The 27,671-nt window shown below is 38.7% G+C and overlaps 2 protein-coding genes across 4 annotated transcripts in view; one reads left to right on the top strand and one right to left on the bottom strand.

The window, feature by feature from the left end:
- LOC135467906 (proteasome subunit alpha type-3-like) overlaps positions 1 to 27,671 on the top strand; it is a 244,066-nt gene that overhangs the window by 180,876 nt on the left and 35,519 nt on the right. The window lies entirely within an intron of this gene.
- LOC135466688 (metal cation symporter ZIP14-like) overlaps positions 6,214 to 27,671 on the bottom strand; it is a 25,074-nt gene continuing 3,616 nt past the window's right edge. The window contains exons 1-13 of one of the 3 annotated variants that reach the window (XM_064744327.1): positions 25,272 to 25,852; positions 17,671 to 17,886; positions 16,725 to 17,090; positions 15,295 to 15,406; positions 14,674 to 14,775; positions 14,011 to 14,207; positions 13,264 to 13,429; positions 11,746 to 11,915; positions 11,094 to 11,279; positions 10,462 to 10,522; positions 9,032 to 9,175; positions 8,378 to 8,565; positions 6,214 to 7,703 (exon numbers count right to left, since the gene is read on the bottom strand). In XM_064744327.1, the coding sequence (XP_064600397.1) occupies positions 7,569 to 7,703; positions 8,378 to 8,565; positions 9,032 to 9,175; positions 10,462 to 10,522; positions 11,094 to 11,279; positions 11,746 to 11,915; positions 13,264 to 13,429; positions 14,011 to 14,207; positions 14,674 to 14,775; positions 15,295 to 15,406; positions 16,725 to 17,090; positions 17,671 to 17,880 (2,037 nt within the window). In that variant the 5' untranslated portion in view covers positions 17,881 to 17,886; positions 25,272 to 25,852 and the 3' untranslated portion in view covers positions 6,214 to 7,568. Of the gene's footprint in view, positions 7,704 to 8,377; positions 8,566 to 9,031; positions 9,176 to 10,461; positions 10,523 to 11,093; positions 11,280 to 11,745; positions 11,916 to 13,263; positions 13,430 to 14,010; positions 14,208 to 14,673; positions 14,776 to 15,294; positions 15,407 to 16,724; positions 17,091 to 17,670; positions 17,887 to 22,519; positions 22,598 to 25,271; positions 25,853 to 27,671 lie in introns of those variants that run through there. The other 2 variants (XM_064744329.1, XM_064744328.1) reach the window with 2 other exon arrangements.

Raw genomic sequence — 27,671 nt, 5'->3', positions numbered from 1 at the left:
GAAACACTAGACCTGTAGGGTTTGCACACAGCTTTATTACTTAATTTATGTATTTATTTATTTATTTATTTGATTTGTGTTTTACACCGTATTCAAGAATATTTCACTTATACAACGGCGGCCATCATTATGGTGGGAGGAAACCAGGCAGAACCCGGGGGAAACCCACGACCATCTGCAGGTTGCTGGCAGACTGATTACTTAATGCTGATGGGATTAAGTGTGCCCACTCACTTTTGGTTCTAGCATGTCTGGTTTTAATAGGAAAGCTTAGTGCTTGAAAGTGAAACTTGTTTTATATATAGCTTACAGTAGCGGGTATTGTATGAAATCGTGTAACTTTTCACTTTCATTTTGTGTGAACGTTTTGTAATAGTTAGGTTGATTTCTTTGTATCCAGCAGACCGAGCTTATCACCCAACAGACTGAGCTTATCATAGATGGAAGGAAAGTGAAGAAGGGATTGTCAAGGCTCACTTCAATGTTATATGGGTGACAATTATAAAGGATTCCCAGGAAAGAGGGAAATCGACGTTTTTCTGAAGGATAATCCAAGTTTGTCTCATTTCCTGTCAAACCATCAAGCCAAGGTTATGAATGAGAAATATAAGCACAGAGTAAAGGTAAAGAAGTGGTTAAGAAGTGTAAACTTTTAACATGGTTTAGACTGAAGCCAAAGAAAGTGCAGAAGAGTCCACATGAACATTAACAGTAACATTTTGAGAAATTGTGATTTTAGAATGTTTTAACTCTGGATACCACTTGCTCTTCCCCTGGAGCCTATGATGATAGTTGTCATCAGCACTCCTATCATAGCTTCTCTCAATAGCTTCAACGAGTTATATTAATTTTGGCGAACTTCAAACAGTTCTACCGGGAAAACTATTTGTTGTAATTCAATAGTGTCAGTGAGTGAAATTAAGTTGTAGAAAGTGTTCATAATTTGGTGTAAATTTAAATCATGTCAGGTTAAAACTTTTCCAAGATATAGTCCGAAGAGCAGAGGTCCCAGTGACAGGTGATTTGAATCACATTAACAGAAAAAGTTATCATTTCTTTTAAAAACTATGGTCAAATTTAAAGTTATAACTTTTTGTAAAAACTAAGGTCAAATTTAGAATGAATGTCCAAAACTACATACCCCTAGGAGGTTTAATTGCTAAATTAGCTCTCCATAAAGCCAACATGGCAATAGAGAAAAACCGTCTCGTGACGTTTTCGAGGAAAAACTCACTGTTACGAATTTTCGAAATTCACAGATCCACTTCCAGGGTCTTTTTGTATCAGGTCTCTAGTATCTGTGTTTTAAATTTGAGCAAAACAGGTAAGAAGTTAAAAAGTAGGTTACACTTAAAGGTTTTGAAAAAAAATCCAATATGGTCGCCATGCCACCTGACTGAAGTCACCCAAAAATTTTTTTGTTTAAATATAACTTTTTGTAGTTAACCTGGTCACTAGGTTCACAAAGCTTCACTATACTGGCCTTTCTGAGTTGTACAAATAAGCTGCGCATTTTTGGTTAAAATTTAGAATTTGCTTGACTCATCTGACATCATGATGGCAGTATGTAAGATTTTCTCGGAGTGTGTGTGTTCACTTAATTTGAACTGCGATATCTCGGTAATTACTCATCATAAATACAAAGAGACAAGGTTTTTAAACTCAGGGGTGGAAACTTTATGATCTCGTTTATACCACAGCCTGTTTTTGTTTGTTCTTGTCATTTATTTATCATTAAATTCATTATTTCATTAAAAATTTCATAAATTATAATGAATTAATTAGATGCTCTCTGTAACATTGTGAACTGTGGTCTGATTTCAATACGTCATTTCTTTGGTTTGCTGTTTGTAATGTCATGTAGTTGCCTATGCATGTATGTGGCAGAATAATATGTAGTCTCATTCTGTGATTCTCAGTCACATTTGAAATATCACTTTGAGTGAATATTTTATTACAGTAAATTGAGGAAACTGATTATTTGACTAGTAATGTTGATGGGATTGAGAAGAGATTACAGCGAAAATAGAGACCCATTGTCATCGTCCAGTCTTTACATATATTTTGTAATGGCTGGGCACAATTTTTAAAGAAACAACGAATATCAGTCATCTTCATTCAAAGGCTTTGTAGAGTTTGAGCTTGTGTGTTGAGGCTTCCATTTTAACTCTGTTTCCGCATGAGGTTGAAAGTAAAGGTCGGCTAAGTAAGCAGGGGATCATGCTCATCGGATTTACGGTTTGGTGCGAACAAAAATAAATTGTGTGGCTGGTTGAAAAATGCTTTGCAATAATGTATATAGAGGTGTAATTAAATTGTATGTCAAAATGCTGAGTAGAATGTGTTAATTTAATAGCAGATAGTTGAATTAGTTGATGTTTTAGATGAGAGTCCTATAACGTAACGAGGTTTAGCTCCAGATATGGTGCTGTATTAAAAAAAAAACTCATGAAAGTGACCATAAATGCAGCTATGTTCAATAAGATACACATTGTGTACTGTGTTTTAGATTAGAAGACAGGAAGCAATAACCTCTGTGTTGCTAGTATGAAATGTGAACCTATGAAGAATGGGCTATTAGTACCAATTCATTGCATTTTGGTGATGGTTCAAATCCCTATTATTCACGATTGATAGAAAGCCTTCCTTTTTTTCGTGTTCAATCATAGGTCACACCAGATGTGGGTTCCATCCCACTCTCGAACACGGAACTTTCAATGTTACCCTTGTTCAGTTGTTTGTGGGGCCTTGGTGTCAACAGGAAATAGTTGTATATGATGTTACAGGAAGAGCTCACTGCACATCTCCAGCCTTTCACCACTGTCAGATACACTCGTATCGGGAGGAGTTACAAGTTTCCACGTATGAGCATATGTCAGATGTGGGAGAGTTTGCCAGTTACTCGCCAAAGGTCGATGGTTTACCGTGTCCACTCTGCTTCCCTCCACCACACCAACAAAATCTGGCCGCCATCAAATAATTGAAATATTCTTTTTGATGTTAAGCAGCAATCAAAAATCAAAAAATTGCCCTTGGGCTTGAAGGCTATTAGTAATAGGCGCCCCTCTCTTGTGTATGCTTTTACGTCTAGTTAGCCTGTCGTCCACAATTGTGACATGTCAGTTACTTGCGAAAGGAAATCAACCTTTCGCAAGTAACTGACAACAAAAAATTACAGATTTCTCTGGATCAGAGGATTGCACCCTCACCATATAATACCTTCTCGTTAACACAGTTGATTGGAGTTTTACGACTTTAGCCAGACATATTTCATAGGTTTGACAATATTCGTAAGGAGGGAGACATATGCGGTCGTCTGAACGACACTGTAAACATTAGTCGAACAAAGGCAGACATGTACAACATTCCGTCTGAATGACACCGTGTAAACACTGGTCTACGAAAGGGATACATTCGACATTCTCATATAGGGGCGTCTGAATGACACTGTGTAAAAGATGGTCTACCAAAGGCAGACATATACAGCATTCTGTTTTATGTGATCGTCTGAATGACACCGTGTAAACACTGGTCGACCAAAGGCAGACATTTGTGACATTCTCTTATATATGGTTGTCTGAATGACCCTGTGTAAACACTGGTCAACCAAAAATAGTCATACACGACATTCTCTTATATATGGTCGTCTGAATGACTGTGTGTATGAAGTATATGTTGTGTACTTGGGCGACTGTTTTGAAATAAAAAGTCATTTAGGTGACCAGCTTAACTTTGGGCGACCATTCTTGGTGTTTATGGGAATCCTATATTTCTAACAACTTTGATATAAACAACATTGTCTTAAAAGGTATGAAAATTGGCATAGTTGGGAATACATCTTTACAAGAAGCCTAGATAAATAAGTGGTGTAAAGATAAATAACCCCAAATAAGTGGTGGCTTTAGGAAATCTACACAGGTCTTTTAAAAAGGTACACATTTCTCTCCAAAGGTTCTTGGTGTTTATGGGAATCCTATCTTTCTAGCAACTTTGATATATACAACATTGTCTTAAAATGTATGAAAATTTGTCATTTGTGCGACATATTAACACCTAAACACAAGGTCATATAATAACTAAAATATCACATGAAAATTCGTTATTTGGGCGACATATACAGATGTGATCGCCTAAATGCACAAAATGTTTGTGCACAAGGTAATGTGTCATTTGGGCGACATATATGCGGTCGCCTAAATGACGCATTGACTTTTGGGTGACCAGATACATATAGTGAATTGTGTATATTTGTTATTTGATAGATGATGAATTATTTTTCTATGCTGTTTGATGTGTAAATGGTTTAGGATGAAAATAAAATTTTTTTGTTCCACAGATGTTTAGTTTGAGTAAATATATCAGTTTATGAAAGAATGGTTGCCCAAATGAGGATATACAATGAGTGACCCATTATATCAATTTTATTGAAGGAGTGCACACTAAACTCTTGCGACATGTAACACGTTTTTTCTCAAATGGGTATGTTTTTACTTCTAACGGTAATGATGGTATTGTAAATGCGGACGATTTTCAGTGTAAACGATAATGACTTCGAAAAATCTGACAAGAATTTGAACGAAACACCAATATTTATTTCTTTTAAAATTTTACCCTTTTGCGTATGTGCGGGGGTGATATTTGGGGACTCAAACTTGCCATTGTATTGTATAAAACACTAGCACCTCAGTCATTCGTATGCGACGTCTTAAAAATAAACGATACGTCTTTTACGTAAAAGTCTCAACCATCGAGATTAAAACATATTGCGTCACCCATTAAACATCACCAGTTTACCAATTTGGCCATGGAACATCCTCAAAACATCGTTTTTTTTATCAGAAAATTGTCCATCTTTCTAGCAAACAAAGACGGCTTTTGTTTATGTAAGAGAAAACGTCGACGTACATCATTTATTCTTCACGGGTTCTATTTTTAGCGTTAGCACACGGGAACCGCTTCAATTGCGCGCGCTAAACCATTCGTGAACAATCAGATTTCTTCACTGAGTACAAGTGAGCACGTCCGCCCATGTGGCTCTCGCACACGCAATCAAAAGAAACTTGCACTCTACCACGAAAAAGTGGGCCTAATCAAGCAGCGACATTGAAACAGGCTGCCAATGCGCGGTTCTCTCCCCCTGCCACTAAATGGCGCAACTATATAATAAACCCTCAGGGCCCAGTAGAGCCGTTTCCTTATCTTACGAAAAGTGCAATTTCCACATTGATTCGATTATATCTTGTTACATTTATAACTCTTGCGCGTCCTTTTTGGTCAAGTTTTACGATATCTCGTGGTCAAAAGTCGGCCATGTTGACATTTGCGGACAAGTTGTAAAAAAAAGGAGCGCCCGTACAGCCGAGTGGTAACTTTTGATTGGTCGATTTGATGAATGAAAAGATACACGGACCAATCAAAATGTCGGAATTTATTCCGACATATTTAAATTCCGACAATCAAAATGTCAAAATTTTGATTGGTCCGTGTATCTTTTCATTCATCTAATTGTGATGTAACAATCAAAAGTTACAACACGGCTGTACACGCACTACTTTTTACAACTTTTTCTTGTCGTCTGCAAATGTCAACATGTATGGTTTCATATGTTGGCTGATAGCGGCCATTTTTACCGCGCCTTCCTCGTACCCTCGGAGGGCGCGGTTTTCTTAAAACCGCGCTAAAATCCGCGTTTTAACAAAAGCGAGTCTTAACCTTCCGCGAGTTCCGCAGAGGATATGAAAGGATATGAAATTCGTTGCACTCGATATCAAATTTATTAAACTCAAAAAGTAGTTTGTTTTCATTTGTTCCGAGCCTCCGGCAAGGAACAAATGAAAACAAACTACTCTCGTTTAATAAATTTGATGTCTTCGGGTCACTCATTACATATGCTCTGTATATTCAACATATAAATACACTATGCAAATTTTTATATTGTTTCACTCAGTATTAAATAACGTGTTAACTCATTAATTTAAGGGTAAGTATTCATGGCTTCAATTTCCATTTCAATTGGGACAATTTATTTGACGAAAACAAATCAATCAGTGAACAAATAAATAATTTTGCGGCTCATTTTAAAATAGCGTTTTTGGTTTATGCGTTTATATGTTCGTTGAATGTATTTACAGTAGATTTATATATGTACTGTATCACAATAAACATAATTTAAAGGAATTAAATAAAGTATTGGCCTATATTTTAACGCAAACGAAAAGGAATCACTTGGTTTTATTCGGGTTTAACGTCGCTTTAACAATATTTCAGTAATACCACGAAGATATCTCATATTCATGGTGCTGCCTCACTGGAACATTATGCCCAAGTCACTAGACATGATATGCACGGCACCTTACACTAACAAGGAGCTGCCAATTCTTCTCCTATTCTTTCGTCATGTTGTGAGATAGAAGCCAGGAGAACTATACCGAAGTTGCCAGTTTTCAATCTTACAAGTATGAGCCTATAGTAAAAGCAGAATGGACGCTCTACCTCTTGATCAGGCACACCGAATAGTATAGGAAATAATACAGCCTGTGGCAACATAACAATACCGTTGTGTCAATACGACTTTGTGTTTTGGTGTGTTAATGCTTTCTAGCAATATGAAACAAACAGTTTATGATCCCAATAAATGAAAAAAATATTCTGAGACTTAAAAAAAATAAATCACACCGTGCAAATGACAAATGAGAAAGTGCATATAAAAGTTTGGCTTGTGTGGTGATAAGTGCTTGCAAAAGACATCACCATATACTTTCTTATACAAGCATTATAGCATTTGGGGATATGTATCAAGTGACCGTATTCCATCCATAGAAAGCTAATATATATATATATTAAATGTATTATATACAGGTCATATGATATTAACTTAATAAGCTGGCTTTAAACTGTACACCTTGTTTTACAATCTGGCACATGATCGCTGACTGACCAATCATATTACCGTAACCGGGATATTGGGAAACATTTCCGGTCGACATAAAGTAATCCTGGTCCAAGCTGTGTATAGTAATCCTTTTTGCTGCCATGTTCTCTCCGTTTGCGATGACGATTTGTGTGCAAACTGATGACACAGGAGTCCTGTATTACATCAGGATAATTAATGGTCAATCTGGCTTGGGCCGGAGCCGCCATTGCTTGGGTTAAAGTACCTTACTGCATTTATGTATAGGGAGGCAGGTGTCTAAATGCATTTAAAACATAGTTTTGAATATGAGATGCAGCAAAGACTGATTGATAGATACTTGATATGTCGTTATGAACCATTCGAACATTTCCATTATAGCAGTCCAGGTGAAATGAATGTATATATATTGTTGGTTTACCAATGCGGTCGCTGTGAGTTTAAGTCCAGCTCATGCTGGCTTTTTCTCCGGCCGTAAGTGGGAAGGTCTGCCAGCAACCTGCGGATGGTCGTGGGTTTCCCCCGGGCTGTGGCCGGTTTCCTCCCACCATAATGCTGGCCGCCGTCGTATAAGTGAAATATTCTTGAGTACGGCGTAAAAACCCAATCAAATAAATAAATAAATATTGTTGGATTCGTCACCTGTTTATGATTGCTTTCAGATTCGTATGTGCTTTTCAAAAATGGCTATGACAAGCATGACAGCAAATCCCGTCAAAATCCCAGCGTTGATACAGATAAACATTATCACAGAATCCTTGGCGGTCCGGAACATTCTCATTACCTCCGGTACCTGGTGAAGAGAATAAAGACAATATGATGATCGTCATTATAACACTAGAACATAAATATTAATGTATAGCAATATTACATGATAGATTGCAAAACCTGTAATATATTAACTTAATCAATGCGGTCGATGTGAGTACAAGTCCAACTCATGTTGGCTTCTTCTCCGGTCGCACGTGGGAAGGTCTTCCAGCAACTTGTGGATGGTCGTGGTTTCCCCCCGAGTTCTACCCGGTTTCCTCTGACTATAATGCTGGATGCCATCGTATAACTGAAATATTCTTGAGTACGGCGTAAAACACCAATCAAATAAATAAATACACACTGTTGCGAGGCACACATTGCATATTTCACTTTATATGAATGACTGACTGACTGATGTTTAATACCATATTCAAGAATATTTTTACGGGTGGAGGAAGCCGTAGAACCTGGTAATGAATTGGTGAGTTGCTTTACGTGATGCCTTTACCCAATATAAAACATCGTTTTCCAGAAACACGGATATCCTTTTCTTTTCACACTATCAAATGTGTACTTATGCTTGTGTAATCCCCATACAGTACACTTGTACTTGTTCATACTTTTTCAGTATTTGCACTGCTTATGTTATTCCAGTGACGAATCAAGGATGTTTATAATAATAATAAAGGATTTTAGGCGTGGATTAGAACTCACCAGGTTGGCCAGCGCAACATACAGGAACATGCCAGAGGCCACGATAAAGATCCAGGTCCGCCCGTCGTCTGACTCCCCCACCGAGAGGCCCACGTACAGACCCACAAAGGCCGTACAACCGGATACGAAATTCATTAACATCGCTTTCTTAACTGTGAGACCGGCAGAAAGCAACGCTGCAAAATCACCTGCAGAAAAAAACAACAAAATCTTAAGTCTAAGATCTTAAGTCTAATTAAGTAATTATTATATTTGTGAGTAGTAACAACACATTTTTTTTTCATCGATATTTTTTGTGTCTATATCAATACACGAAACATGATACACATTTTCATTCCTTACATGCATAGAAGCTGTATGTTCTTGTGATGTAACAAATCTAGGCACATGCAGGATATACTGTGTCCTCTTGCTCAGAGGGAACAAATGACAACTAATTTAATTTCACCTTTAGAACAGATGGTTAGTTGGTTTGTTGAAGTTAACGATAAACAATATAAGGACATGAATGAAACAATCACATAAGGACTAAATACATGCAGCAAAAAAAAAAAACATTTAGCAAAAAACCCCCCAAAAAACAAAACAGGAAGTCGCTTTAGAATAGACAGCATTTCTCCGTTTAGATTATAATATGTTTGTTCAGTGACTCACCTAGCTCGTGGGGTAGCTCGTGGCAGAGTATGGCGATAGACGTGGAGATTCCGCCGGTGACCGAGAGGCTAAACGCCGCACCAATGGCCATTCCGTCCGCAAAGTTATGAAGGGCGTCGCCCAGGATCACCATGATTACTAGCGCTGAGGAACACAGAACACTCGCCATGATTTACCAGCTTTCATTGCCAGTATTCTGCACAATACTATACAGGTCCTATAGTTACAAATTACAGGAGCAAAACGTAAAAACCTTCAAAAGATTCTCATTCGTTAGATATATTTGTGTTTTATAGTCGTCAGGGAAAAATTGTGGCCATTGCTTGACGTTAAACGTAGCAATAGTTGGCCAAATCTCTTCTTCCCACAATAAAACATGGTGTTTATCCGTTAGAAAATACAGGACTGAGAACGTTTTCAAGAACGTTTCCATGTCAGAGTTAAGCGTTATTCTGGCCTCTACAATGAGCAAAGGGCTGACCTGCGCATGACATAACATCGAATGCTCGTGCCTGAGGGCATTGCCAGCGTAGATGTAATAACCACGCATATATGCGTATAGGCCCCAACCTTAACTATGAAACTGCGCATTGAAAGGTCTGTCCTTTGCATGATTTAAGCTGAACCTTGGGGTAAATTAGCCCCGAACATGAAGTATATAACAACCATGCATTAATTTAGTTAAACCAACAAGTAGTATTAGATCAGTACGTAATGCTAGGTCAGTACGTAATGTTAGATCAGCAAGCACATAATATTCGGTCAGCGTCCACTGCGCGGTCAGCGAGCAATGATGTATAGTCAGCGTCCAAGACTGGTTCAGTGCCCAGTGTTGTAAGTCAGCGACGAAGACTGGGTCTGCGAACATTGTTGTAAGTCAGCGTCCAAGACGGTATCCAAGACTGGGTCAGCGTTGTAGGTCAGCCTACACGGCCGGGTCAGTGAGCAATGTTGTAGGTCAGCGTTCAAGGCTGGATCAGCGCGCAATGTTGCCATTCAGCCACCAAAGCTGGGTTAGCGCGCAATGTTGTAGGTCAGCGCCCAAGACCTCGTAATATATCTACGGGTATTAATTTACCCCACTCAGATTTATCATTTCCCAAATGGATAATATCACCTCGACTGATGTTGCACGCTGTGGCGTCATTGAAGTGACGTCACAAATGCAATGCAGTACATTATACAATATATGTGCTACATCACATTTATTTTTGGTCGTGTCAGGTAGTCTCCCCTTTGCGTTGTATTATTACACATCTGCCGTGTGTTTTTTTGAGAGTTGCTGCTTTGACAGTCAATACTTTCCTACCCTAACCCATTCACATATGGGTAACGTAAATTAAGTTTTGAGGCTATCCGGTATAATAAAATAGCTGATGGCTCAGCGCATAAAATAGGCCCATAAACGAAATGTGTATGTATGTGTGTACCTCTGTTCGCCGTTTTCTCCTCTTCTGTTTCAGGAAATGCCTCTACATCCATTTTTCCAGGCTAAATAGCAGAGACAAAGAATTACATATATGTTATTGTGACGGTAAACATTTTTGACGCATTCGTTCTATTCAGTAAAATATAGAACGTATATAATGCAAGAATTGCAAGTCAAATTTTGCATTGTAGCATTCGTTATTCACAAGTTTCACCGACTGATTTATGTCATGTGAAACAAGCTGACATTTGATGGGAATATTTTGTAGAATATGATTGCCTTACATACACACTTGCAATTGATTTTGAAAATTAACAGACGTGGACAATATTAGGCGCCTAAGTAATTTACCGATTGAAGCATGAAATGACTAACCTATTATGATACTCAAGTAGGCCTACCACCAATGGCAACCTGGGTATCCATTGAAAACAACTCATTAAAGAATGGTTATAATACGAGCCGGATTTCTCCCCACCATTATGCTGGCCGGCATCGTATAAATGAAATAATTTGGAGTAGGGCGTAAAACACCTATGAAATAAATAAAGGAAAGGAGCCACACAAACAACGTCATAAACTATAAATGATAATAATTTGAAGGACTATTACATCTGCACGGACCAGCCTTACCGGGACGTCAAAGTCATCATGTCCGTGAGAATGACCACCCGAACTTTTGTTCATGATCAGCTCAAGAAGAAAAAAAGCGTAAAAACTGGCTAACAGCGCTGTCATCTTCCACACGTAGGGCTCCACCAATACAGTGTCGTGGTCATGCACATGGGCGCCCTCTTCGTGTGCATGTATTCCTGTAGCCTGCAAGAGAAAAAGAGGAGAAACTGCAACATGCTCGCCATTTTTGTCACATTACTCTGGATTCCGCTTGCAATACATCCGCTAAGGCTTCTCAACTGCTTTTCTTAATGTCGTCTCCAATGGCAGTACCCTTGGTGTTAGACATGGATCAGTCACCTCAAACATCAACATAATCTCTATAATGGTATATACACCAATACACCATATATTTTGCGCAATGATATTAATTAAAATTGGGTATTCTAATATAATTCTCAATTATCAAATGGACATTCAAGATCAAACGGTAATCAAGATGGACGAATTATAAAAAGAAAGAAATTAGACCGATGGCATGCAAATGTGAAATATTTTGCAAAAACCAATCTATACAATTTAGATGCCCCGTAGGTAATCCACCTTCTCTTTCTGAAATACATGTATTATCACATTCATATCGACAAAAATTTCCGAAAATACATCTTACCTCAGGAATCAGGTGGAGAGCTGGATCTCCTAACAATGTTCCTACAGCAATGGATAGCATGAAGGCCATCAGACGTCGTTTGAAACTGTCGTTCTTGATGGCGACAAACACAGCCCCAAGCAATGTGCAGAGCGTGATTATAAACACAGCCAACGTTCCGTATCCGTACGCTATATAAAAAAAATAAGAAGAAATCATCACCATGGTTGTGTCTCGCCCAATCAGATTCGGAGACACGTTAAACAAAAAGATAAAACCTGACTCAAAATACAGCGCAAACAAGGGACAAAGCTGCACACATTTACACTGGATGTGGCTATAATATAACCAAGCGCTGGACAGACTAGAGAGTCGTATGGCGAAGTGAACTAAAATAAAGCAGCGACAACAACGTGATAGTTGGCATCTGGTCACACATAACCTAAGTCGTTAATTCATTCATTCTGTTAGAAACATTATGCCTCAAATGTAGTACCGTGGACATTTTCTCATAGTGCTTGGGGTTTAACGTCGCACTCAACAATTTTTCAGTCATATGACGACGAAGGAATCCTTAGGGTGTATGTAATGTGCCTCCTTGTCGCAGGACGGATTTCCACCGCTCTTTTATCTAGGGCTGCTTCACTGAGACGACTCACCGAAGGCAAGTAAGGCATCCCACCCGAGCCATTATACTGATACGGGTCAACCAGTCGTTGCACTATCCCCTTCATGCTGAACGGCAAGCGAGGAAGTTACAACTTCCTCTTTTAAAGTCTTAGGTACGACTCGACCCAGGATTGATCTTGAATGTACCGCTCCCGAAGCGGACGCTCTACCAACTGTGCTATCCGGGCCGGTCACTTTCTCATTGAACTATGGCCGCAGTAGACATTAATATAAACCAAAGCATCCAGGTAAAATGAAACATCTTATTTCCTTAAAAATTTCACATAAGATGATTTACACGCCAAGGATTTGAACAGGACATAACGCTTCTGTTTGCTATGTGTGGGAAACATCAAATAACGATTCCGTTTCCTATGAGTGGGCAACAGAAATAACGGTCGATTGCCATGAGTGGGCAACAGAAAGAACGGCCGATTGCCATGAGTGGAAAACAAAACGTAACGGTTCTGTTTACTGTGAGTGGGCAACATCACATAACAGTCCCGTTTGCTATGGGTGATCAACAGGGCATAACGTCTCTGTTTGTTATTGGTTCGCAACGTGGCATAGTTGCTTCGTTTGCTGTGGGTTCGAAACACGACATTGTGTTGAGGAACCAGACCTTAAAAATCAATGGCTCAGAAAATTCACCTGACAGCAAACAAGTACTCGGTTCAGCCACAATGCAAGCGTACATACAGCTAGCTACAGTAATGTATTGAGATTTCAGGAGAGATTTCGCTAGATAATTGTATCATGGTCTACAATTTGATTCGGAACATTGATTTCTTTCGGATAACTAGGCCCTAATTACAGATTCACCTTAGAAGCACAACTCCCTACATCGTATGTGAAGACATATTTTCTTACATTCTGCAATGGTCGACGTTTTCACAATCGTCTCTTTTTCTTCAGTACAAGCTCCAGAAACCAGCTGCTGGACGATTGATGGACAGAGAGACTCAAACGAAGTAGCGTCCAGAGATGCGGTACTGTTGTCTTCAAATATCTGCAGAAGCTGTTCAGCTGAGTAACACTGTGGTGACAAGAAATTCATTCATTTATTTGATTGGTGTTATACTGAAGAATTTTTCACTTAAACAGATTAATAGATGGATTAGTCCATCATTTACAATCGTATTTGCCATAATTTGATGTACGGTGTTACAAGTATTGGAAGGAATTTCTGTTTGCCAACTTTTGCGTCGAAAGAGAGACTTTCCAGCTGTTAGTGGAAAATGTAAAAATGAAATGTAAAATACATATTTACTCGCCATATGTAATCTATTTTGTTTTAATTACTTTATTTGTAATTCCATGTACCTAACTACCACTTTTACTCGATTATGCGGGTACTTTGACTTAATTAGACATGGAACAGGTTCTTCAGGGTTTGTTTTCATTTTATAATTTTAACACCCACTCGATCCTGGTACATTTGATCTTGTTCATATTTTGGGACTTTGACCTCTTTCAAGAATATCATGTTTGTGAGTTCTTCCAGACAGACAGGGAACTTGACGACTGTCTCTTTGCGCAATTTCTGTTGGGTGAATTTGATACAGGTTTTGTGAGTTTTTCGGATAAAAGTTAGTTCATGTTGGATCTGACCCTTACATAGTTCGTCACATTGGAATTGTCATGATCATGATCATGATTATGCCCTGCTTCCCTCCTCTTCCTCCTCATCAGGGAGTTCGAATCTGCCTCTCGCTTTTTTCGGGAAGTAGAATGGTCGTGGCCCTCATGCTCGTCATGGTCGGCGTGCTCTTCTGTTCCGCCAATACCAATATCCTTTAGCAACTCCTCCAACCCTGAAAATTATAATATTTTTCTAAATGATTGTCACGTAATTTTTGTGGTGATTTTTACATGCAGTTGTTTACAGTCACGCGGTCAACCTGAGAATCTGACAGAGATTTCGATTTTAGTGGATTAATTTATACGATTGAGGTCCAAGGCCGTACGCAAACATACTTCACAGCGGTGAGTTAATTTTTGGGAGGACAACAACTTTAAGAATGAAGTAGCCGACATATGCCAAATAACTGAAAAGCTTTTCCAAATGTGACAAACAGATGTGTTACATAAACTAGAAATACAGACAAAATGTTATATCATATTAAAAACTAAGAATTTAGAAATATGTGGAAACAGGTTTTTTCTTAATTTTTAAATAAAATGAAGAGCAGTCTGTATAAATTGCGGAGCGGTAAAAAAAGTTCATATCACATTCAACACAAACAACACTAATTGAAGCCTTTTATAGCGTACACCTACCGTGTACATTAATGAGTTTTGAAGTCTTGTCTGCAAATTTGCTGAAAATTTCAGCCAGAAAGTTCTGTTTAGGTGGTAAATCGTGCGGACTGACGCAGAAACCTGAAATATATCCACAAAATCGATGAAAGGAATGACAATGATAAATGTGGAAAGCCATGTTGAAACCGATGATATTTATTAATTATATATTTATTTGTTTCATGGGTGTTAAACAGTGGTAAAGTTTTTGGGCGGAGGAGGCTGGAAAGCCCGGAGCAAACCGCCAACTTTCGCCAGATATCTGACTTACCTCCTGACTTAAGGCCTCAACCGAAGCGGTAAACATCTTATGCCAGCCCAGTAATTTTTCACTTCCACGATGTCGTACTATTTTATGAGTGCCCAAAATAAAACCGTAGTCCTTTTGCAAGTAACTTACTGGTTTTCCCCGTGAGATAATAACATCTCACACACATCTTCGAATGAACAAGGAGGGATTGGTGGGGACAACTGTATGTTCCAGGTGTTACAAGTATAAATGGCAACACATTGGAAAGATAAACTGATGGTTTATACTACACAGATAGGAACGGTAATCGTTGCGAACAGAATTTCGGTCCAAGGAATTATTTAAGCTACCTTGTAATATTCTGGCAACCAGTAAAGCAGTCATGTCTTCAATGTGTTCGCCCTCAACCTCTGCAGTAGTTTTCAGGCCTAACTCGTCAAATAGCTTTTCTGGGGTGACACACTGTCCAAAAAAAAGTAATAATGATAATAATAACAGTAATAATAATAACACTGCAATAATCAGACTTTGTGACAAAAGTGTGCATATGATTCATGATGCTCGTTTGGCTATACTCGTAGGTATCTCGAGCGAAAAAGCCTGACCAATGAAGATTAGTGAAAATTTATGCAGATCGCTGCTGATCGAAGATGGTTTTCGTGTATGCCCTAAAACCGCCTGCAATCACCGTGATTGTCTTGCGATTGCTGGCGATATAATCACATTCTTGCAGGTTTGCCTTATACGCCCACGACTTCTCGTACGCTCAATCCAATATTTACGAAGACTACGCGCTATTTTTCTTCGAAGGTTATCTTAATTTTAGGTGAAAGTCCAAAGTTTCATGGAAGCCGGATAAGGCCGTTGCTATCGTACCATCGCTTCGTGCAATGTGCCATCGGATATAGTACGATGGTGATCTTATCCAGTTTCCATAAAGTATGACTGGGCATTTAGTAAAACACGCTTGGAGAGTTAATGGACCTTGTTTTGGCTTATAAATACTTCTGTCTATACAGGTCTTGTAATTATGCAAATCCATTTACATAGTTCCATCCTAAATTCTATGGTTTCAAACAATAACGTTACCTCACTTATCATTATTCATTTCATTAATGTGTCTGTTTTGGCCTACTGGTTTTAATTTCTTACATATGTGCATAAATGCGCCCTCCAAACAGAGTTCATCAAAGTTTAACACCTGGATGAAATCTAGAAACATGGGCTATCTGAAATCTGAAATACAGATAAAAGGTTATGTCATATTAAAAATGACCACTGCCATCTTACCATCGCTTCGTGGCTTGTGCAATCCCTTCGCATTATCGTGCCATCGCATTGGATACTACGATTGTGATCTAATCCTCCTTCCATTAAGAGTTCTATCTCTACAGGTCTCTTCATTATCAGAATTCCCTAACATAATTCCATCCTAAATTGAAACCATTACGCCACAAATGTCCACTGGTTGCTCAAAAGAACAATTTACTCTGCGGGCTAAGCTGCAGAATTAAATGGCGTTCAGGTATTCTCTAAGTATGAATTTGCACATCCAAAATCACGCGTGTATCAGTTTTACACAAAATGTGTACCACCTGTATACACGTTTCACTGTCTATGTGGATCACTAATTACACAATTCGTGAACTGCTGGAGCACCAGATTAATATGTGGGTATTCATTTTGCCACAATACTATATACCACTTGTACACAGACGTTTAAAGAGAGTTTACCTCACCTTGAACGGTATGCATTTCGAAAGAAAAAAAGTATTCGCACCTTAACAAAGGCTGTCTTATCAGGTGTAGGCCCAGTGATCCACTCCCCGCTAGCTCCAACCTCCAACTCGCCCAGCAAGTGATACTCGCTGATGTCGTGAAGAATATCCTCAACCTTGTGCAGATCTAGATGGGCGTGGTCATCAGTCATGACCCCCTTGTGATGGGCGTCCGTGGTCAGCTGCTCCACGAACTGAGAGAACGTCCGGCCCCCGCGCCCCAGGTGGATCTCGCTCTTGGCACACTCCGACTGAGGGTTGCGGAGGAAGACTGTGAGGATGACAGAAAGCTGATGAAAGCCAGTTTCCGTCAAAGCATTCTCATTCGTCAGGTTGAGGTACCGGAGTACGGTTGTGGTATTGAGACACTTGAAAAAAGGAGGACAGAGGGGGAATTTGAGTCACATTAGCAAATGCATCCTGACAGTTACCCTCTGTCAACCAAATAGAAATACACCTAAATTAAAATTGTAATTTATGTTAATCTAGCTGCCTCCAATCAAATACTTGACAAGCATAACCCTATAGCCTAATTAACATGCTGGATCCCATTTTTGTGTATTTTGTATGCACAACAGTCTTTTATCTTCAAGAAAACCGCATTTTCGCTGACTTGAAATGGCATGTGCTCTCCGAAAACTATTTTTCAAACTGTTACACTGTATATGAAGCCTTTAATTTCCTGAACCGAAGATCTTGACTTAAGTCATATTAATAATACATATGTTTATCGGCTTATATAGTTCTACTTACTGGCAGGAAAAAATATCTAAAATAGCCTTAGGCCTAGTCATACAGCATATAAAATAAACAAATAAATAAAATATGCGACGCCCACTGGATGTCCACAAAATTCTCGTAGAATCGTCTTACAAAATCCAGAAATGAAAAATCACTATTTAACTTCAAACGTTAAATTAAAATACCGACAAGATACGACTTGCGTACCTCTGAACACTGGGATTCATCTTTGCAACCAACACGGTATAACATATGCCAAATTAATTGGGTCGTCTGACTGTAAGACAGTTGTTCATTTTGGGCGCCAAAGAACTCCGTGACGTCATGGAAAGCGTGACCATGCTGTTCTTGGTCATGCTGGGCAAGCGCACCGATGATCAACGCTCCGAAAGCACATATCAAAGATAATTTCGCCATTCGTGTCTGTACAAATAAAACAAAAAGAAAGTTCATCAAAATATTGTGCTTAAGAATGAAAAAAAAAAAATGCAACCAAATCATCACGTTTAACTTTTTTCGATGATTTTACAAATATAACCCATCATTCAGAACGCAAATCTACCAATAACTATAATGACTTATCAGCATATTACGCATGACACCAGTGTATAAAGACATGGATCAGTAGATGTCAGTGCTATCAAACGCGTGACGCGTTACAATGAACTCGTAGTGACCCAGATAGACGCCGAGGTGTAACGAAAAAAAGGTTGTTGTTTTTTTCTTGAAACAAAACATTGTATACGAAAAAAATGGCGAGTCCATGTTAGTGTTCTTTTCAGTATAAGCCTAATCATTGGTTCCAGAGTTGGACAACACGTCTGTAGGGCCTACCCCGCCTGTCGGTCGGCCAGTGTGTCAGTCCGTCACGGATCATGAACTTTTCCGAATTTAAAAGGAAAAAAAACAACTATTAATTACACTGAATTGAAACTTGGTACATGACTTCAACATGTCAAGTTACAGATTAATTTCGAGTTTGGGACAGCTTGCTCCAATTTCTACAAGATTATGTCAGCTTTTGTCCTGTTTTGAGCTTTGACAGTTTTCTGTGCCTTTTTCAATTTTTTTGGGTAAATCAGCATTGTTGATTCGAGTATTCGAATAGTTCGAGTAGTTCGAGTATTGGGTACTTTTTCATTTTTGACAGTTATTGCAGTTTTTATCCTGTTTTGAGCTTTGAGAGTATTCGGGACGTTTTTATTCAAAACAGCTGGATCTTCTGAATTGAAATTTTGTACGTGACTTCACAGAGAAAGTTCAAGTTTTGGACACTCGGCGCCTCAAACGGGTTAGGGGCATGCCTGTTTGCGTTATTTTCCTTTCACTGAAATCAGTACTTTATATGTGTATATACAGAGCCTATCTACTGCATCAGTCTACTATCTGGGTTATATGATACCAACATGTACATGTTTAGTAACTATGAGAGATATACCTACAATATTGTAAACATGATGCCAGTACAACGGAGCCGTAAAAGGGACATGGTAATCTCTTTTGTTGTGAGAGTCTTTCTTTTCTTTTTTTCCGGACGGACGCCATCCTCTTTAACGGCTCCGTACAGTACAACTTAAAACTCATCCTTGTCTCGAGAGCCCTTGTGGCATTCAGGCCTGTCAGAACCACATGCTCCTTCTTTACTGCATATTATTTACATTACAGACGGCCCCTTTATCCAGCCTGAATAATAAAACACCCGCTGTCCTAAAGAAAATATACACGGGGACTTTCATACAGAAGTATAGATTCCATTGAGAAAGGATCTGGATCAGTAGCGTATTAAGCAGTCATGAGCTACATACGTCCGTATATAGAGCGTTACTATGCATGGGTACATGCACAGCAGAAGCTGACTTCATGCTTTGCTATAGGGTACAACAGGTTGGTAGACAATATCACACTAGCCTAATGAATCAGTGAAGAGTGAAAATTGAAACCAGCAGAGAAACAAAATTTTGTCTTGCATGGATCTTGGGTGGCCTTTTTTTCAGGGAAAAAATCGATGTTTAAAAACCCATTTTGGAATCTAAAATGCGTAAAACATCCGGATAAACGTTGCTTCAAGACATGCGACACGCATTACTTTAACCATAAAGTCCATAATACATGTCTGAAAGTATGACAGTATGTACTTGGAAATTAGTCACACGTAACCGGTGAAATCCGGCATCTTTTTTTTTTTAACTGTTTATGCCCATGATTTAAAAGTAACAGCTTACGTATCCCCTAGAACCTCGATCTTAGCAGAATTAATATCGAGAAATAAGCTGTGATCTATTAGACGTCACTGGCATAGAAATTTTTTAAATGTTCTGTTTTCATCATATTTAATGAAATAATCACATGACAACAATGCAAAGTTACCAGGCCTTGGTGAAGCTTAGCGCACCTGTTGAATCCCAGTTTATGCAGGATTAAAGTTACACCTTATACAACTTATAAATATGGCTGGATTTGATTCAGTGGAAAAATATATCCAAAAACTAAGTAAAGCTATTTTCAAATGCAGTTCTAATGGCCTTATACTTTCTATTTGTGCTTACTCCATTCTTAACTTTTATGCAAATATATAACACACAATTCTGGATGTTAGGACTTAGAATGTGAGATCGCCGGGGTCAGCCAACCAAAACCCAACCTACTTCTAATTACACTTTGTGTCCGATTCCAACATTGATCTCCTTACTGTTAAACACAAGATCATAACTTACTTATTTTTTATGTAAAGGTCCATGTATCATGTATTTAAAACGTATGCCAGCAACCTGCGGATGGTCGTGGTTTTCCAGTGGGCTCTGCCCGGTTTCCTCCCACCATAATGCTGGTCGCCGTCGTATAAGTGAAATATTCTTGAATACGGCGTAAAACACCTATCAAATAAATAAATAAATAAATTAGTCTGTGAAGCATAGAAATTGTACTTTAAGACATCAACTGAATGGCTGCGTTTCACTATAATTTTAACTTATTTTTCCGTGCAAAGAAAAAAGGCTAAAAACGGATGTGGTTTCGTTTGAACATACGCAAATACATGTATTAATGAATATATGACATTCAACTTGATAAGAAACGTGATAAGAAAACGCGTAAAGTATGAGGACATGATATATGAAAAATATGGACCTCAACAACTAGTGAAGACAGTGGTCCTAAACCACCGAACGTGGTACACAGAGTGTTTTACGCCGTACTCAAGAATAACAAGATTCACAGCCATGACAGAGAGGTCTAGAAAGAAGTTAGAATGTCAAAGAGCTGTTATCGTGGATTATTTACAAGGGGCTAAATCCCCTCGTCTTGTTAACCTAACAGTCCATTAAAATTCCGCCCATGACATTTCACAGATATGCAGTGTTATACTCTATCAGCTATTGTTTAAAAAGTCAACAGGGTTTAAACAAACAAGCGGTCGTATTCACAGCAGATTACCATAAGAAGTACACCATCACGGGTGGGGAGGTTGGGAAGGCAGAGGGGTTAAGGAAGGAAGGAGGAAAGAGGGTCATGTTGTAAGATAAAGGACAAGCACACCATAAAGAAACCCTGGTATGTTTCACAGCGTTCTCAGAAACAGCTCAACGTTTATTCCGGAAGTTAATAAGTACATGAGACCTACATCATGAGGCTTGGATGAGTGGACAAATATTCTTTTCTATTGCATTCACTGATTTATCTCTTAGACTATTGCCTCAATTATTCACGCAATATGCAGTTTTAAAACAGCCCCACAGATAATATCCTTTGCTTAAACGTACGTGGAATTAGTTTGGTTTATTGATTTTTTTTTGTTATTGTTGAACGCAGTTCTCTTTTTTCCCCATTTGTGTGACGATGGTCAGTTATTAAGTGGAGGACAAGGGAATACCCGCAATAAACCGCCTCTCTCCGCTAGGAACATACCAAATCCCTTAAATTAAGATCGCAGCCAAAGCAGCGAGAACTGGATTTGAAAACGTCGCCTCATTAGTCCCTATGTTTTGTCTTTGACGATAAAGTCCAGTCAGAACACCCTCCATGTGAAGTCTGTCAGGAGAAAGTCCGATCAGACGTCCCCTGCCCCCCGTCCAGTCAGAATGCCCTTGATGTTATGTCTTTCAGGTGAAAATTCGATCAGAACACCCTCCATGTGATATCTGTCAAGATAAAGCCCAGACAGGAGACCCACCTTGTGTGTGATGTACACACATGGTGTGAAGAGGAAGTCAAAGCAGACGAAGACGTAGTGCTTAACCATCACAGTGTGCACGTGTGACCTAAGAGATGAATAAATTAAGCCTGAAAAAATAAGAGTTTGAGTAGGCCTAATATCTGAATCTAACTTTTTTGCAAGTAAACATGGCTTATTTCTAACTAAAAAGCGTATCATGCGAGAAGAGAGGTCTTAACTACTTGTATGACGTTACATGTAGGAAATAGAACTAGGGTGTCATGTGACTAGTTATAATTAACATCACCTCAAGCAATGCCTGTCCCAGCACGAGCACGAGCGGAAGTAAATTGAACAACTAAAGTAAAAGGAAAGGTACGAGTCCCGACAATATTGATCAAATATACACTGACTAAATACATGTTTAGTTGACAAGTATAAATATTAGATATAAAGATATAAAACAAAAACATTTAAATACCTGGCATTCAACATCCGCATAAAACTGAAACAATCATAATTATTATATCATTTGATGCATCCTGCAAAAAGCGTTGTATGACACCTCTCTGATCAGAATGCTTCCAGAGGACTAACTATGCGGTGTTCTACATTTATATGATTAAAGACGTACAACATACAGAGTAAAACCAAAGCAGCGAAGACAGTGCGATAGCTGACAAAATTACAGGTGATACATCGAGTGCTAGAATCCAGCTCTCGCCAGATAGTCCATGAATCTCCGAACTGTTCCCCAAATTTCAACTTCCCAGAAGCCAAACAACGTTGCGAGAAGTCAAGTAAATAAAAGAATCGAAAATATGGTGTTTTAATATGATAAATACCTACATGAAAACTAAATGATTTCGTAAGCATCACAATATTTGCAGACATATCATCACCTACCTACATATACAGTGCGGTTAAGTGTATACAAGTGCGATGTTCGCCTCCGGTCTGATTCTTCAACTGCTCCTCTAGCCCAGTTTATGTAAACAGTATAGTGAATATATTCCGACTTTATCGCCTTGATAAGATATCCTCTAGTACCCAGGTAACAAATGATTGTGCATAAAATCACATCGCTGTGTATAGGTGTTTGATGAAACACGCCTATGTATTGCAGCAAATGACATGGCGCTTTTGATCGGTTACTGGTAAAGGAAATGAGCAATACCGGCAGCCGTCGATCTGGTCTCACCTTCTGTCGTCATGGCGTAGATATAACTTTAGACCATGCACTGACGGCTGGAAATTCCTATTCCTATCTTTATACGGTTGTTTTTATTAACATCATATAATCGAGAGCTTTTCAGTCTTGCGCGATGGCGGTCAATGTTATGGGAGACGAAAACGGGAGTGCCCGGCGTAAATCTTTCACCGAGCTTAGGTAGATTGTTCACGCTAAGTGGTTTTAAACGACTGTATATATAAAATTGTTCTCTGCTTTTCAAATGTGCAGATAAAATATCGCTAATTTATCGTACGATTTATACAATGATTTCTCACTCTTTCATTTATCGACAATAAAGATAGCCATTTGCTGATTAGCAGCTCAAGATTTGCCCTTAGGCTATGTGAAATTCGCCGCATAAATGTAAGTGTAGAGTGCAGGGCTATGCCGCTCACCACAGACTTGCAGCAGTGAACTACATGTATATGTATTCTTTTAAGAATATAGTAGTGTATTCTAAAATAAAAGTATAAAAGTAATAAAAGTGTAAATTAAAACGTGATATTAACTTGCAGTTTTGGTACAACAATTGAGAGTATAATTGTTCATCAAAGCTTTCAATAGATTAGTGGGGGGGGGGGGGGGCAAAGGTATGCTTTCTTTGTACTGTTAATTAAAGAACAGACTGGAATTATATGTAATAAATAGGTGTTTTCCGTCAATATACATGTACAAGTGCGCAACTCAAATCAACCGATATAAAGAATCGCTGCAAATGTACATGCACTGCGCGTTATATTTGAATCAGGACGTTTGCTATATATGTACGTATATACATGTATTTATACACTTTGTCGGATGTGTATTCATGCATTACAACCATGCAGTCCTCATTTCACCGCTAACCCACTTTAAATAATGCAGCGAACATGATCTGAGGTGTTTATGTATCCGCATGTGCAAGAATATTGCGCAGATATGTTTGGGATTTAAACTTGGTGGTCTTAGCTTTATAATTTGTGTTTTCAGTTCAATTTACTGTTTATTAGTCAGACATTATTAAGATTTCAACCGGATTAAATTTAAAAGGGCTTTTGCAAATGCGGCTCTGGCTTCCAAGTTGAGGACATATATATATATATATATATATATATATATATATATATATATATATATGTATATATACATTTTTTTTGGTCCTACATTTGTCGTACGATGCTTTTGTACATATCTATAACCAGATCTCATAACAGCCTGGGATAAGTATATATCTACATACGGATAGAGAGGGAAGCTATAAGTTTACCACATATACATATATTCATGCAAATTAGTTTTCGACGCATAATGGCAATGAAATCAGGCGTAAATGTAGCAGGCCTTCATCTCTTGCCCATAACAAAAACAACGTAAAGTAGGCCCTTATATATACATTGCTACCTGTACAACTTTTAAATAACTGCATGATTCTGAAAGTCACTGAAATCTCACATCGAGATTATTGGTAACTTTATGACCAATCATCTATAACGACATGGTAATTATGACATTTACATCTCACATTAACATACCGATAAACAGGTATGTTCATGATAAGCCTGTCACCCTATCCTTTCCATAAGCCGGGTATGTCGCAATTTAGACAACGGATATAGCGCACACGCTCTGTGTGCCCGACGATCCGGCCTTAAAATTTTCTTGTAAACAAGTCTCCAACGAGTCACATATCCTGTTCGTGGTTTCAAATATGGATCAAAGGATTCCTTTCAAATGGTGTGAAAAAAAATTGTGAATGTAAGTTTAGCTGTATGAGAGACTGTTCATGTTGTTATATATTCATGATACTCACTTTGATGTAACTCACTTTGCTTATGTCGCAGAGAACGACGACCTGTTCACGAAAAATAGCTCCACAATAGCTAAAACCTGATATAAATGAAGTCCAGACACAACAACAATGTTGAAATGCATGAGGTATATATACACATGGCATATATTCAGACATCACATGCATAAAACAATTCCAGTTAAGGCCACTCCATGGCTAAACCATGTAAACTGTTTTGCAAAACGGGAGTGCTCAGGGTAATTGACACTTGTATAGTGAGCATTGCAACGTGTGACGTGCAGATATTCACACCATGCATACTGATAGAAGACAAATGGTGGTTAGACAGCACTGTTAGCCAAACGAACGTCACCGATCATTTACTGTCACCAAGCAAGGCCCACAAACAGTGAGCGGAGTAATCGTACAGTTGTATATTCTTGTATCTATACACATGGAAAGTGTACCGTACTTGCATTTCACATTATTAATATATACTCTCATTAATATAATGAACACAAATATTCATTCATGTTAAAACCATAAAAATTACCCTGAAACCGACTCTACTGTGCACAGCGTATAAAAGGCGTGTTAACAGATGTTAAATATGGGATATGATATACCACGTTAATTCGCTCTTTTTAAAGCCTTACCTGTATAAACGAATCAATCGTAATAAAATCCTCGACCGAAAAACGAATGGAATGAGGTGAATGCTGAGGTCTATCAGATCCTATTAGGTAAACGTTGATGACAGATGCCTACACACAGTGACCGCAGCTGCAAGTGTGGTGCTTTCCGTACTGCTCACAACACAAAGATTAAGACAGCACTGAGTCCGTGGTCGCACCTTGCCACACGGGACAGCACCTCCGATATCAGTGGGCAGGGGGTATATAAAGAAGTCGCCTAAGTTGCGAAGTGGAGGCGATCTGAGCAGGTCTATTGTACAAAGTAGACACTCGCCGCATGCCACCCCGTGCAACCACTTAGAGAGTATGACATGGGTAGTAGAGCATAACTAGCAGTAAGTGATAGCCTCACATACTCACATTGTTCAGTGTACAATAGTCAGTGCCCGAGCACAGACTGACCCCACAAGGCCAGGCGTGACCCACGGTCTCACCTCAGCGTTGAGTGCAATGGGGTCTGCACTGGCTATCTCACTCAAAGTTTATCTGGGACTAATACAGACTTTCCTAAATCGGTCCATTGAAAGTGACATCCACGAATACTTGTTGACCAGACTCAACAGATACATGATCGACCCCGTTCTGGTTTCAGTTAACTTTATAGGCTAGAGGTTTAAATATTCAACGGACGCACACCTACCTCGTCAGTACTGTATGTCTATGAAATTTCAGTCATATACAATACCAGTACTTGTATCTATGCGTTCAAACAGACATTCGTATACCGGCCGCCACCCAGAATGGACGTTCCATGTCAATCAACACAGACACCGTCTGTATATACAAAGTTAAAATTAAGCGTGTATCTACTTTCTAAGCCGTACAAATTTACATACTCAACCTGGAACAGGGGCTATTCCACATAGCTAATTTCTACAAAGTAAATCTTTTCTTTTCTTGGTATATTGATACGGAGACAAACAAATTATTAGCTCTCCTGTTCACATAGCAGATTCTTCTAAAAAGGCTAAATGGTTCTAAAGGCTAACTTATCTGTTTTATGTGAGATGACAAAATCTACCTTGAAGAGAGGGAGACCGTTTCCGTGATCTTACGGTTGTGGAGACTCCTCGAAGTCGGGAGACCCGTTTTCAAATCCGTTTGACTGGTATACATAAGTTTACCATCTCCCAATTAATATTCACATGGACGGGAACTTCCTTGAATGGTATATATAAGTTTACCTTCTCCCAATTAATATTCACATGGACGGGAACTTCCTTGACTGGTATATATAAGTTTACCATCTCCCAATTAATAATCACACGGGCGGGAACTTCCTTGACTGGTATATATAAGTTTACCTTCTCCCAATTAATAATCACACGGGCGGGAACTTCCTTGACTGGTATATATAAGTTTACCTTCTCCCAATTAATAATCACACGGACGGGAACTTCCTTGACTGGTATACATAAGTTTACCTTCTCCCAATTAATAATCACACGGACGGGAACTTCCTTGACTGGTATACATAAGTTTACCATCTTTCAATTAATAATCACACGGGCGGGAACTTCCTTGACTGGTATATATAAGTTTACCTTCTCCCAATTAATAATCACACGGGCGGGAACTTCCTTGACTGGTATATATAAGTTTACCTTCTCCCAATTAATAATCACACGGGCGGGAACTTCCTTGACTGGTATACATAAGTTTACCATCTTTCAATTAATAATCACACGGGCGGGAACTTCCTTGACTGGTATATATAAGTTTACCTTCTCCCAATTAATAATCACACGGACGGGAACTTCCTTGACTGGTATACATAAGTTTACCATCTTTCAATTAATAATCACACGGGCGGGAACTTCCTTGACTGGTATATATAAGTTTACCTTCTCCCAATTAATAATCACACGGGCGGGAACTTCCTTGACTGGTATATATAAGTTTACCATCTCCCAATTAATAATCACACGGGCGGGAACTTCCTTGACTGGTATATATAAGTTTACCTTCTCCCAATTAATAATCACACGGACGGGAACTTCCTTGACTGGTATACATATGTTTACCATCTCCCGATTAATAATTACACGGACGGGAACTTCCTTGACTGGTATACATAACTTTACCTCCTCCCAATTAATATTCACATTTACATAAACATGCTTGACTGGTATACACAGGTTTACCATCTTTCAATTAATATTCACCACGATATAAATTTGCTTTACTTATATACATAAGCTTACCATCTCCCAGTTGATATTCACATGGATATAAACTTGATTGACTGCTATACATTAATTTACCATCTCCCAGTTAATATTCACGTATGCATAAGCCTGACTGAAATGTATACCTATATGTTTACCCATTTCCCAATTAATTATTTAACTCATTAATGAA

Source organism: Liolophura sinensis, chromosome 6 (assembly GCF_032854445.1).
Source record: "Liolophura sinensis isolate JHLJ2023 chromosome 6, CUHK_Ljap_v2, whole genome shotgun sequence".
NCBI classification, from domain to species: domain Eukaryota; kingdom Metazoa; phylum Mollusca; class Polyplacophora; order Chitonida; family Chitonidae; genus Liolophura; species Liolophura sinensis.
This window is presented reverse-complemented; position numbering and strand designations above follow the sequence as displayed.